The sequence below is a fragment of the Atractosteus spatula genome, chromosome 3 (assembly GCF_055471065.1).
Source record: "Atractosteus spatula isolate fAtrSpa1 chromosome 3, fAtrSpa1.hap1, whole genome shotgun sequence".
Lineage (NCBI taxonomy): Eukaryota > Metazoa > Chordata > Actinopteri > Semionotiformes > Lepisosteidae > Atractosteus > Atractosteus spatula.
Window position 1 is genome coordinate 8,879,797 of NC_142708.1, and position 13,366 is coordinate 8,893,162.

The following is a 13,366-nucleotide window of genomic DNA, read 5'->3' on the forward strand; positions in this document are numbered from 1 at the left end:
ACGCTGAAAGATTTATGTGATGCATTACAACTTGTTGTTTTCTCATAAGGAAGAAACAGGATGCACCTTAACGTGGTACAGCTCGTTATGCTGTGAACTTCTGTATTTTCCCGTTTCATTTGGTACATCTTTTGGCTTAACCACACGTGGATGCCCTTGAGCGCAAACGAATTTGTGCCTCTTATATTCCTATTTAAGGATGCTATACTTGACTCTGATGGATAGCAGGCAATTGCTGTAATCTGCTGTACGGAGACGGTGAAATTGGTTTCTCAAACTGAATTTCAAAGCCAGGGTTTTTGCTGAACTGCTGATTTTCTGCATAGTGGAATCCACCCTATCTGTGCTTCTGTTTGTTTGTTTTTTCTTTATCCTACTAGAAAGGAGCACTGGTGACATTATCACAGCTCTTGTAAATGCAAACGTGGATATACAAACTTTGGTTAAATATTCACATTTTGCACTGATTAACCATTCTTTTCTTTTCTTGTGTTTTCTGCTGTAGTGTTGATTTCCATTTCCTTTTTCATTGCAGTCGTGACTTCTCTCTCCTTGCTCACACCGGCCACAGCAAATTTGTACATGGCCTCTTCACACACTTGGTATAAAACATGTAGGAAAACACAGGGACAAGAGAGAAAAACGAGACTCTTTATTATTCAATGATGGAGACTAATATGTAGTGGAAAGCCGGTATGTCTTTCTGTTGGGGTCTTTAGCATCCTGACACAGGCTCTTATCTCAGAAATGTAGCAGCAAGAATTCAGTTTAGGAGACTCGATGAAACCCTCTCGGATCAAATTCCAGGATGTTACCTCACCTTCACTCGCCGCGGAAAGATAATTCCAGGTGTTTTCATGCCAGTTAAGGGGATCTGGGCTCCAGGACTGGGGAGAACACTGCAGGTGGATGGGTTTACTATTGTGGAAGTCGACCTGTCCTCGTTTTGGCAGGCAGACCATGTCTTGTTTCTGAGTTGGAAGAACACAAAAAGCCTGTTGTCACAGGGGGCTGACTCTCTCCCCCTCTCCCCTGGTCCCTGTCCAACCAGAGAGAGTAACCGCCACATGAGGCAGGCGTGCTGTCTGGAGACCGAGGAGCCCAAGGCACGCAACAATCTTTGTGGACTGAATTAATGGAGGACGGAGGCAGAGCAGAGCCAGAGTGGAGCGCTGAGAACTGGAAGCGAGTGTGGCTTTAACGTTTAGAAATGAGAGACCTGAAGGCACGTGGTTTTAGTTGGGTTCGTCACACAGACTTTGTGTGTGTGTTTGATGCAGAGGGAAAGGGTGAGGATGTTTCCTCGGGGATGAAGCCGAGGCAGTGGAGCATACAGTAGGAAGGTTTAGTAAGGTAGGGTTGGTAGGCCGTGTGACCAAATGGCTGAAGCTCAAATGCAGACACAGAGAAGCAGGGTTGCAGAGAATACACGAAGGCCCAGTGCGAAGTAGTTATAAGGAACAAAGAGGCTGCCTGACGGTTTTAACCCAACTATTTTAACTGTTAATCAAGTCATTTCAGAATTGGTGTTTGACTTTGTCACACCCTGTGTGTTCTCTGCTATGGCACTTCTTTTACCGTAGTTTTGTTTTTCTCATTTTTATTTTTATTTCTTTCTGAATAAGGGTTTTCTTATTAAAAAAAAAAGTCTGCCGAGAAAAATCCATCCCCATGTGTGTTTTCACTCCTGTTTGTTGTTTTGATCCTAGGTGTTTCCACTGGAATGAGTGCCTAATTATGAGGCCAGAACACGGTGCCTACCGGCCTCATGCCCAGGCATCTGGAAGGACGCTGCTGACTCTGAGGGGGAGGGAGTGGATGTGGGTGCCAGCTGCCTGCTTCTTACCTGTCCTTTATACTACCCCCAGACCTCAGTGATGCCCACCCCACGGTAAGTGAGCTTGATTACCGGCTGCGGATCTTTACACCACTGGTACAGCGACTGTCACCGTGTTCTCCTGCTCCTCCAGTCGGTCTTGCAGTCCTGCCGGTCCTGATCCATCTGTGCTCCACTCTGTCTTCCAGGGAGTGTGTCCCGGTGCTGTGCTGATCCTGCTGGCCCCCCCCGTCCTGCGCCAGCCTGTCCTGGGATGGTGTTGTTGGCTCAGCCAGGACGCGCTGGCAGCTGTGGGGATGGATGGGCTCCGAGGGTAGCGGCAGGGGGCAGAACGGCGGTCCCAGGTGGCAGGAGGCACAGCAGAGACAGAACTAGGCAAGGAGGGGAGCATAGGAGGAGAGCGGTATGAGAACAAAGTGATGACACTTCGCCCTGAGGAGCCTACGATAACATTCAAAGGGCCCTCAGATCAACCAGCAATATCAAATAACTGTACTGGCTTTAAACAAGAACAAGTCCTATTAGGATGTTTTATTAGTTTATTACAGCAGTTTACGCATTTGAATTTCTTGCATTTACAGTATTATGTAGCCACGCACTAAGAATGCAAGAACTCAGTCGGCATTACAGCTAGCAGTACAAACCAGGCAGATGAGGCGAAAAGAAGACTCGCCTATACTGGATTCATTTCAAGAAATACTGTAATAACATTAATGTTTAACAAACCAGAAAATATAGAAATGTTAACAGATATTACCAAAGATAAAATAACCAAAGCTGTGACATATCATACGACTGGACACAGATGAAGGCTTGTGCAGTACTATACAGGCAGTAGTATTAATTTGTTCAAGATTTATGTATTAACTGAATGAAGGACACCTACAGAACAAGTACTATTAGGTATTCTGGGACATTATAAAGAAAAACACAAATTTAAATCAAGGATAAGGTGGTGGTTATATGGACCGAAGGGTTAATTTTCACAAGGGTTCATATAATATTACATAACTTAGGAGTGTAACTTGTCTTCCTGATCACACGGTGTAGATTCATTTTTTGCTCTTTTGCAGGTACTGTGCTGCTATGCTCCCATAACAAAGTATCTCCACTGTGAGAAGTGACTCTCTGCTGACTCCTGGAATGGAGTAGTAGTCCTGAATCATTTTGCACATTAAATACTTGATTATCATATACTATTTCTTACTTGATCTGGTGCACATAAAACAAACGAACGACACAATCAATCTGAAGGAACGATGAGACACATCCACGTGGAAATTGCACGGAAGGAGGCTCCGGTGGAGGTGGCTGCCCAGGAGGGGGACCTACCCCTCCCGAATGCCCAGAGGGGAGGCCTGGACTCAGGGCCAGGACAGGGACTTCTCCGCCCATTTGGGGAGAATGAGATCAAACTGCAAAAGGTGTACCAGCTGTCCATCTTCTCCCAGCTGGGGGGGTTCTCCGACACCGGAGGCCAACAGAAAGCTGAGAAGCAGGCTGTGAAGAGGGGCCTGGCAGATCCATACTCTGATCCCAAGCGATTGCTTTTGCCTGGGCGCGGTGCGGACACCTGGCCTGACTCCCCCGGCATCCCCGACCTGCCCGGGCGAGAGTCCGAGCTAGGGCCCCCCCTGGAGTCGCTGCAAGACGAAAACGCAGTGGTGTGCGGCTCGGGCCAGCACTTCTCCCACACCGCCACATGTGTGATCGAGCACAAGGACTGCGCCTCGGGCAGAGAGTCGGGCCCGGCGGCGGGGAGGCGCTCTCTCCCCGTGCCTCTCGCCAGCCCGATGGCCAGACGCCTTTCAGAGCACAACCAGGACCGGCTGTTCCAGAGCAGGGAGGCCTCGATCTCCCCCCAACACCAGTACTCGTCTGCCGGCCGAACTCAAGACCCTGCACGGCTGTGTGACGCTTCTGCCTCGGCCAGCCTGCCAACAAGCGAGCTAGACCCAGCAGGAGAGCCGGGAGATGGCGTTCCCGCCCAGCGGAAGAGTGGGAACTCGGTGCCGCAGGCCAACGGAGCCTTGCTGGAGGAGCAGGCGTTCAGCAATGGCGATCGCAGAGACTGGACACAGGTCCCTGCTTCCACAGCGGTGTCTCCCGGCAGAGATGTAGGCTCAGAGGTGAGTGTTGAGCTGTTGCCCCCGGAGCCGGGACACTCCACCAACGGCCTGGCCTCGGCGGAGAAGACGCCCTGCAGCTCCAGACGGCCGGGCCCTTCCTCCTCCCCCGGCCCCAGCAGCTGCCCCGCCAAGAGGAAGCTGCTGGCTCCCAGCGACACGGGCGAGTCCTGCTCGGAGGACGAGGGTCCCTCCACCTCCAAGAGGAGCCGCCTCTCTCTGCCCCACGGGGTCACCGTGTCCTGCCGGAGCACGGACGCCAAGGCCGCCCCCTTCTGGAACCACTTGCTGCCGTCAGCCCGGGATCGGCCCAAGGTGAGAGAACCTGGGTATCTGCCCAGTGTTGGCCCTGTTGAAAAGAACTGAACTGTTCAGTCGAGTCTCTTACTAATTACAGCCAACAGCCATATCACCCTGCAACTCACAACTGGCAGCCCACTGAAGCTCAGCAGCTGTGATCCTGGTCAGTACCTGGATGGGAGACATCCTGGGAAAAACTAAGGCTGCTGCTAGAAGAGGTGTTAGTGGGGCCAGCAGGGGGCGCTCATCCTGCAGTCTATGTGGGTCCTAATGCCCCAGTATAGCGATGGGGACACTATACTGTAAAAAGGCACCGAGACATAAAACCAAGGTCCCAACTCTCTGTGGTCATTAAAAATCCCAGGGCGTTTCTCTAAAGGAGTAGGGGTGTTACTCCAATGTCCTTGCCAAGTTTCCCATTGTCCTTTACCAGTCATGGCCTCCTAATAATCCCCATCTATGAACTGGCTTTATTACTCTGTCCTCCTCCCCACTGAGAGCTGGTGTATGGTGAGCGTTCTGGCACACCATGGCTGCCGCCACATCATCCAGGTGGGGCTGTACATTAGTGGTGGTGGAGGGGAGCCCCATTACCTGTAAACCACTTTGAGTGGAGTGTCCAGAAAAGTGCTATATAAGTGTAAGCAATTATTATTAATGAACCCCGATGCCTCTTATTGTATTTATGTATTTGGCATTTCTAAAATTATCAAGGGCCATTTTTTTTAAATGTAGTTTAAATCTCTCCAGTCACTCAGTGCTGTGAAATTGTAACATATGAATCCTCTCTTGTCTGCAATCAAGGTCACGGCAAACAACTCATTTTCACCCTGCCATATGGTTAGAGTCTTTTTGACATGTCTTTCTACAAATAATGTCAGTTGACTGTTTGCCACAAGGTTGACAAAGTCTAGAAATTAAACAGTTGTTTCTTAATGCATTCTTCACCTAGTTCAAAATGAGCTGTGTAACTTGACTACCCTTCCACATTTAAATAAGGGTTTGTGTTCCTCATGTTCCATGTTACCACAGTTCAGCTGAGGAATTTCCCATTGGATAAGCTTCAAATCAAAATCCCGTGTCGAGATACAAGGCACTTTTAAAAAACTGGATCCTTTGGATATGGGCATAATTGACTAACATTGGTTTGTGATTTGCTCTCAGTGGATTGGAGCTGTCTTGTAAAATATACATTTTTTTGCACGACCTTAAATCAGGACTTTGCTACAGCTCAACTCTCTGCAGTTTGTGTGTTTTTGAATTCTTTATTTTACCAGATCACATTGGTTGAATTTAAAGGGTCAGAGGCTGACATGAGACTGATAAAAAAGTAAGAGTAAGATAAGATAAGATCACTTTATTGGCCATACACAATTTCTTGTATTAGGAATTTGTCTTTTTCACATACCCCAACTTGCTCTCCATGAAACACACAGACAGAGAGAGAAGCCTGGGGTCAGAGCGCAGGGTCAGCCATTTATAAGGCGTGCCCCTGGAGCAGCTGGGGTTAAGGGCCTTGCTCAGGGTCCCAATGGAGTAGGATTCCTCTGCCGGCCGCGGGATACGAACCGGCAACCTTCCAGCCACAGGCACAGATCCTGAGCCACAGAGCCACCGCACTGCCCCTAGGAAGTAAAAAAAAAAAAAAGACATAAAAAGACATCTAGCCCACACAAAGACTGCACTCCAGCAATTCTAATATTGTGAATTTTCTGTAGGAGAGAATAGAGAGATGGAGCTAATGGGATGCAGAGTTTGAAAGGACCCTCAAAGGTGATTTGGAGGTGTATCATTGATGGACTTTAGCAGTGCACGCTGCTCTTTGCAGTATCATGCTATATGGCAGGCTCTGAAACCCAGAATATAGACATGGGGTTATATAATAAAGGGTGGGCTTTGAGAAGTTTTAATCCAGTAATATTTCCTTAGGTGATGCTGTGTAATATCAGTTACACAATGCACGTCCATAAAATGAGTCAAATCTGATCTTTGTATTGTATGGTGAAGTGGGTACACCATGGGTACTACAGGTGACCTTTTGTCACGGTTTTCTTTTTGGCTCTGTTTTTTTCAGTAACCCTTCAGGAGAACACTGAGCATTATGTCTCTAGAACTCCTGTTGTCCACACTGATATTTTGTTTCTTTCCAGAATGTTTGGCCGCACACAGATTTTTCTTTTCTTTTCAAGGCAAATTCTAAAGACTGCAGTACACGCAGTACCATTTCATGAGGCAGATGAGGGCTGCTTTTCTTTCATCCTAGAACGTGCAGCGTGAACCCAGAATAAAGCCCATTGACAGGTGCTTTGTTCCAAAGCCTACAGCATTCCTATACAAAGTGCAGCCCTTTCTGGATTCTAGGTTAAAATATATCATATTGTATTCCAAAAAAAAAAGAGGGTGGGGGGATGTAGATAAATGTCATGTTCCGTTTTCTGGAGAAGAGCTCTAATAGCTTAAAATTTGCTCTGCTAATGTGTCAGGGGAGTGAAGGGAGAGCTGGTCTTCTGCTGACTTTGACAGAGCGTAGTGGCCAGTGAGCAGTCGGTGTGAAATAAGAATGGTGGCCGAACTATGAGGCGGGCCTGGCTGAGGGTATAATGAGCAGTCTGGCCTTGAGTGATGCCTTTGATTTGGGAAATAGACTGTTTTTACATGTAAGTACAGTACTACTGTGGGAACCGCAGCTATCAGTTGAGAGAAAATGCATACTTCTTAGAGAGGACTTTATACAGTATCAGTTATTTTTGTAATTTTTGTACATGCATAGTTTAAATTTGGAATTGTAGTGTTATGTAAAGTTTTGTTCTGGTTTTAGTTTTTTTTTCCTGCCGTTTTTGTTTCATATAAGAAGCAGTAATGGCTATAAAAAATCTGGATGCTAAGTACATCAGTGTGGACGCTGACGATAAATGTAAGCATGCCGAATGTAAGCACAGAATCTGTTCAGCCAAGTTGCAGGTAATGAAAAGCCTTAAATGCATTTTTTGTTTATTTGTTTTTAATGTTGCTCTGAAAGAACATGCAGCTTATACTTGTGAGTAGACTCCTCAGTATATAAAGCACTATTATTAATTAATTTCAGAACTTGGTAAGAACCAAAGATTTTTTTTTTGCCTCAGTACATAATTTGAGACTGACTGTTGTGAGTTAAATCCATCAAGTTCATGAATTGGGGATCTCCCACCACACATAACAAATAATCTGTTTTCAGTCATTTTCATAAAGAGCAATGATTAAGTCTTCTACAGCACTACTCTTCTTAATGAATTATTACCTTAAATAGTGTTTTCCTTTTTATCTTTAACTGTGCTTTCTAAGGACTCTCAGAAGAAATGGTGAATTAATTTGTTGGCGATTAATTAATTAATACAGCATGGGTTTCCCACTGAACAAACAGTAGTCTGGAAGACTTACCTGCCACAGACAGTGGTATTGTTCGCACAGGAGGTAATTCTGAGCAGGCCTGTTAGACTGCCTGTTGTGAAAGTTGCCCAAGTTCTCAGTCTGTCTTTTTTCCCTTTCAGAGCTCTTCGGATTGCACTAGTGTGAACAGGAGACTGAAAAGTGCGCTACGGCCAAAATCGTGAGTTTTGGTTATTAAGAAGTGATCTTCTACCTCAATACAGAAAAAGCAAGTGCAGTTGCTTTGGATAAACTACCCATCGATTCTATTTATTTTAGTCTTGAGGCTTGTTTTTATTTGGAGTCTGAACTTCCTAAACATAAAAGCAGTGGGCCTGAAAATCCTATCTAATTAGTGTGTTGTGTGATGCAGCAAAGTATTTCAAGAAGCCTGTGTGAAATACCCTGATCCAGCTTGTATGCTGCCTAACTGCCGAAAGGACGCATCCTGTTGATGGTGTAAGGACTGCAGAAGACTCTCAGACATGGTTTGATGGATGTTAATCACATCCTTGAATTTAAGAAGCGTGAGATAGTGTGATAGTTGATACCCAAAACTGTGATAGCAGAAAAAATTAATCCCAATGATGTTAAATTGGCTTTCACCCTCCCTGTACACTCTGAAGACTTACCTCTTTGTGCATAATGTTGTCATGGAAACTGGTTGACTATCTCCGATCATAATGCCTTTTTTTCGCGCCTGCAACTTCTCCTTCCAGTTTCTGGCTGAATGTCTGCACGTGTTGCACCACGTACGTAGTGTCTAGCTCAGGGGTAATTTTAAGAGTGAGGGGAGCGGGGGCAGCGCTCGCAGAGCAGCCAGGCCAGTGCGTCAGTGTGCCTGTGTTTCTCAGCGGCCGCGGCTCTGTGTGTCTGTGCAGGAGGCAGCTCCGCAGCTCCAGGCGAGGAGACGCCAACCGCACGGTCCGTTCCGGCTGGCCCTCTGCCTCCATCAGCTGCTCCCTGCTGGGCAACTTCGAGGTACTTCGAAACACAGCTGCTGAGGCCGACACTTCCGCATAGAAATATATGTACAGCTCTTAAAACCGAGGCCCACAGGGTGAAGTAGTGCATTAGGACATGGGGAAATTAAGGTGCAGGAGTGGAAAGACCAAAATATTAGTGTGGAATGCATTTCTTTACATAAGGTCTCGTGGAAACTAGTCTATATAAGATCACTGGGGGAGAGTGAACCACCCTCCTCGTTGCTAGGTCGTATTCGGGATGCAGAGCTGAACGACTGTCAGACTGATAGTTCTGTAAGATTGAAGTGACGGATGGTGGGCGTCCTGTGCTTCCAGGAGTCCATCTTGAAAGGCCGTTTTGCTCCGTCGGGACACATTGAGGGCTTCACGGCTGAGATCGGAGCCAGCGGCTCTTACTGCCCACAGCACGCCACCCTGCCTGTGGAGGTCACCTACTATGACACGTCTGAGCACAGCGCCCCCTCCCCTTTCCTGGTAAGACGGCAGTCTGCCTACTGCTTCTGCTGGATATGATGACAAGGATTTGTTGCAAACAGATCATGTGAAGAGATGGTATGAAAAGTAGACCTGCCCATTCTCTCTCCCTCTCCACTATGACAAAGTAAAATTTCTTTACCATACCAGAGAATCACATTCAGTTCTTATTATGTTTTCCCTCGTAAAATTCAAATAGACCTAAGCCAGAAATAGTTAGGCTTAGGTTTTAATAATATAGTTAATAATATAGTTTCATAATAATGAAAAGGCTAGTTCTATGTTTTCATGGGCTAATGGACAAATGGAGTGCTTTAGTCCGAAGAAAACTGACTCTTGTTGAGACAACCTTGTTATTATATGTTATACAGTTTCCTGTCTGGAGTTATTTTATACTCCAAACCAAAATTTTCATGGGGTACACGACGTTTTGGATTGTGGGTTATACATTCACTTGTGAAATGAGCGTAAAGCTGCTTGCATTTGGGAGCACTGTCATCAAGACACCTTTTCACTCAATCCTTTCGAACGGTCCAGTCTTGATCGTAGTCAGGTCAGCTGTGGTGAGAGCCCCTGAGGTCGGTATCGGTGTGGTCCAGCAGGGTCCTCGGTGCGAGAGCGTGAGCTCGTGGGTGTTGGCTGTGTCCAGCGGCTGTAGATCTGTGATTATCGTTTAGGGTGTGATCCACCTGGAGCCTCTGGGAAAGAAAGGATACAGCGTTCCCAAAGCAGGGACCATCCAAGTGGTGAGTCAGGGAACACGTTTTTTTTCTTTCCCTTTCTTCCTGTTCTATATTTTTCCTTGCCTCAGAGTACAGTACGACGTTTTCAATTTCCTACACTTTTCCAACAAAGTCCAACTGGGTTCAACTGGGAAATTGACTTGGATAAAAAAAAAACTTGACAAGTTAAGCATAGAGTTGCTTCTGTAAAAAAAAAACAGTGGTGAGGGTTATTGGCCTTGCTTTGAAGACACAAAGTTCTATTGTAATCTTCCACAATCCACAATACTTGCATAATTCAGAATTTTATGGCGTTACAAGGTTTCTGCTTCCACACAAATCTGTGCAGATGCACAAGTAAGATGCAAAATAAGAATGGCAAAGAAACAATGATATTATGCATCTTTTTTACATTTTAACATTTACTTACATATAATCTGGAGTACTTGTTTAAAACCATCCAATTTTAATTTCCACCAGTACTATTATCCTTCTGGTAGTCTGCTTCTTGATCATGTGAAGGTACCGTCCTTGAAAAGTGATCAGAGCCTGCCAGATCTGTTGAGGCAAGTCTCGGCAGTGTTCCCTTTGCTACTCTGCCCTTGCTGGCTCTTCTCAGCTGAATCATCTCGGAAATTACCAGTCATGTTACCGTACCCGGTCACGAGCGAGACGCGTTCACGCAGGGAAAACAACAGCAGGTGGTTGTCCGCACTGACAGTGTTTCTTTGTCTCGTCTCAACCGCAGACCTTATTCAACCCCAACAAGACTGTGGTGAAGATGTTCCTGGTGACCTATAACTTCGGGGACATGCCTGTAAACCACATCACCTTCCTGCGCCACCGTATCTTCCTGGTACCTGTGGAAGAAGGAGAGGGACAGGACGAGCAGTCTGAAGCTGGGGCCGCAGACAGGAAGAGAATACTTTGCTACCTGATACACCTCAGGTCTCCCCTGCCGGCCGCGCAGCCCGGCTTGTTTTCTCCTCTCTCGTTTGTTTTTATTACATTTTTTTTTAAGTATTGGTGAACTAAAATGGTCTTTGTTGTTGACAGATTCCAGAGCTCCAAGTCTGGAAAAATCTACTTGCACGACGATATCCGGCTGCTATTCTCCCGCAAATCCATTGAGGTGGACACGGGGATCCCCTACGAGTTGAAATCTTTCACCGAGGTGCCAAGAAACCCCACGTACTCCCCCCGGGTCTGACAAGTGGTCTCGCTGCCTTCAGGGGACAAGGACTTTGCCGAAACAAATCGAAATGAAAACTTGAAAGTCGACAAATACAAACACAGCGGACAAGAGCAGAATGATTCAGACTGCGATTCAGTTTCTGAATTCAGCGTTAACATGCATGCCTTGTAACAAACCTTTTGAGTTCTATTCTAGTGCGGTTTAGTTTTTTTCCTGCAGACCAGTCGGACAGGGAGCTGGTGGGCCGCTTCAGACATACAGAGCCTCTTCAGGAAAGAGAAAAGCGCAGGAACTGCACTGAATCAAACGACAGCCCTAACCCCCTCTTCCTTGAGTCGAATTAGAATTGTGTTAGAATCCTACCCATTTGGGGATTTGGTTGCACGTGTGCCGAAAAGCTTGGAAAAGATGTCTCCCTGGATACAGCCCAGCCATGTTCAGCAGAGGGAGATGGAGAGGCTTGCCAATGCCTTTCACTGCTGAATTGCATTCGTGATATTTTCTTCTTCAAGGAGAAAAAAAACACCTTTTGTCCGCCATTATCATTGGTATTTTTGTCATAATACTGGGTGTTTCTTCCAGGAAAAGAAAAGGTCCACCTCAAAGTTTAAAGAATATGTGGTGAATATTGTGGCTGAATGATGGATACAGTGAAGTACGTACACAAGAGCCATCAACCGTGACACTGCTCAGGATCAGGAGCTGACAATCTCAGCAGATGGCAAGCTGTGCATGGGCAGGTCAGGGAGAAGGAGAGAGAGGGACATCTGCCAGGAGTGTTCAACCAAAGGATCAACAAAAGAAAAAGTAAAACATATATATCTTTGAATCTCTTCCAAAAAGGCTAAAGAACCCCATTAAGCAATAAGCAGTCAACCAAACTGTAAGGTGAGGGCCTGGTCCTTCAGCCTTCCTCCATTCTTATAAAAGATGAGGCTACGAGTAACCACTTTTTCCCCACTCTGCAGTAGATATATTTCTTTACTCCACCTGCATTGACTCTCATCTGACTATAAAAGTCTCCCAGTGGCATAACACAGTTCAATCTCCTGTACAGTAAAACACATTGCTACTCAAAATGGAGCCACTAAATGGTGTTTTACATATTATAAGAAAACATGACCAAGTGCCAGCTGCAATTAAGAAGCCTTTAGTCAAGGTTTCTGACATCCTTAGATTGAGCAGATTAGAAGTACGAAAGCAAAGTTGTATCACCATGAAGTCCTGACACTCAGACCTTGACTAAAAGCCAAAACGCCAACTCTCTCAGATTTTACAAATCAACATATGAGAGCATTCACAGAATGAATGATCAGCTTGCCTGGGACAGGTATTTAACCATCTTCCAGCAGGGCGGTCCCCAGTATCAGTACTACCACCTACACTACACTGCAAGCATGAATTTCAGCACAGCCCTGAAGGCAAAGGAACCCTTGTACTCCACAGCCTGAGAACAACAGGATTTTCTGTCCTCAAAGACGTCAGCCCTAATCCGTAGCAGGCTCATACAAGCCTTTGGCTTCCCTGTCTCCACCACAGAGACAGGGTCTCTGTTTTTCGTGAAACAGATCTCGCCAAAGGTGCCAATTCTTTCAAACAAAGACAGAAAGCCTTCGTTCTGGAATGAAGAGGTGATTCAGACACTGGTGGATTCTGAGAAAAAAGGTAAAAACCGAGATGTCAACATCTGTCTAATGTCAACATCGAACGTCTTACCAAGTTGTGAGAAACGCCTTAAACTGCAACATCACATCACAAGAACTACAGATGTTGAAATATCTGTTACCAGGGGATTAACATCACCTCTCTGTTATGTCAATGTGCAGTGAAGCTATGGATTGACTTACAGGTACCATTTCGGATGTGACTGGACACACAGTGTGTTTCGAGGAAGGGGGGGAAAAAACTTCTGCTCTGTCCTCCCTGGGGGAGGCAGTTTGAAGAACACCGTGTTGAACTCATTCTGTTAACAGATAGAAAAAGGAACTCAACAAAGTAGTATTTAATTTATTTGAGGATGTCTTAAAGCAATACGTGGCGCATCAGAGGGTGCGATGGCGGTAGCCACTGTAGAGGTGGATTTTGCCTGCCTGCTATGTGCTCCGGGGACGATGGTCATGCAGTGTCCTGGGCTGTGAAGAGCAGGGTGGAGTTGGGGGGTATTTCCAGTAAAGCAGGTCACAGGTATGGCAAAGGCTGCACTATTAAGCAGCATGTGCCGGTTTAATGAAGAGAATCGGTTCACGATCACTTCTTGAATAAGAATTTTCAGTTTGCTGTTGTGCATTAAAAACGCATCCAAAAATTAAACAGAAATCGAA

The 13,366-nt window shown here is 46.0% G+C and overlaps 1 protein-coding gene across 2 annotated transcripts in view; it reads left to right on the top strand.

Moving 5' to 3' along the window:
• atosb (atos homolog b) overlaps positions 1–13,366 on the top strand; it is a 49,270-nt gene extending 35,904 nt beyond the window's left edge. For both annotated transcript variants that reach the window (XM_088912162.1, XM_088912161.1), the window contains exons 2-10: positions 1,710–1,891; positions 2,026–2,240; positions 2,911–4,278; positions 7,791–7,849; positions 8,550–8,649; positions 8,970–9,128; positions 9,806–9,874; positions 10,599–10,798; positions 10,907–13,366. In XM_088912162.1, the coding sequence (XP_088768288.1) occupies positions 3,097–4,278; positions 7,791–7,849; positions 8,550–8,649; positions 8,970–9,128; positions 9,806–9,874; positions 10,599–10,798; positions 10,907–11,060 (1,923 nt within the window). In that variant the 5' untranslated portion in view covers positions 1,710–1,891; positions 2,026–2,240; positions 2,911–3,096 and the 3' untranslated portion in view covers positions 11,061–13,366. The remainder of the gene's footprint in view (positions 1–1,709; positions 1,892–2,025; positions 2,241–2,910; positions 4,279–7,790; positions 7,850–8,549; positions 8,650–8,969; positions 9,129–9,805; positions 9,875–10,598; positions 10,799–10,906) is intronic.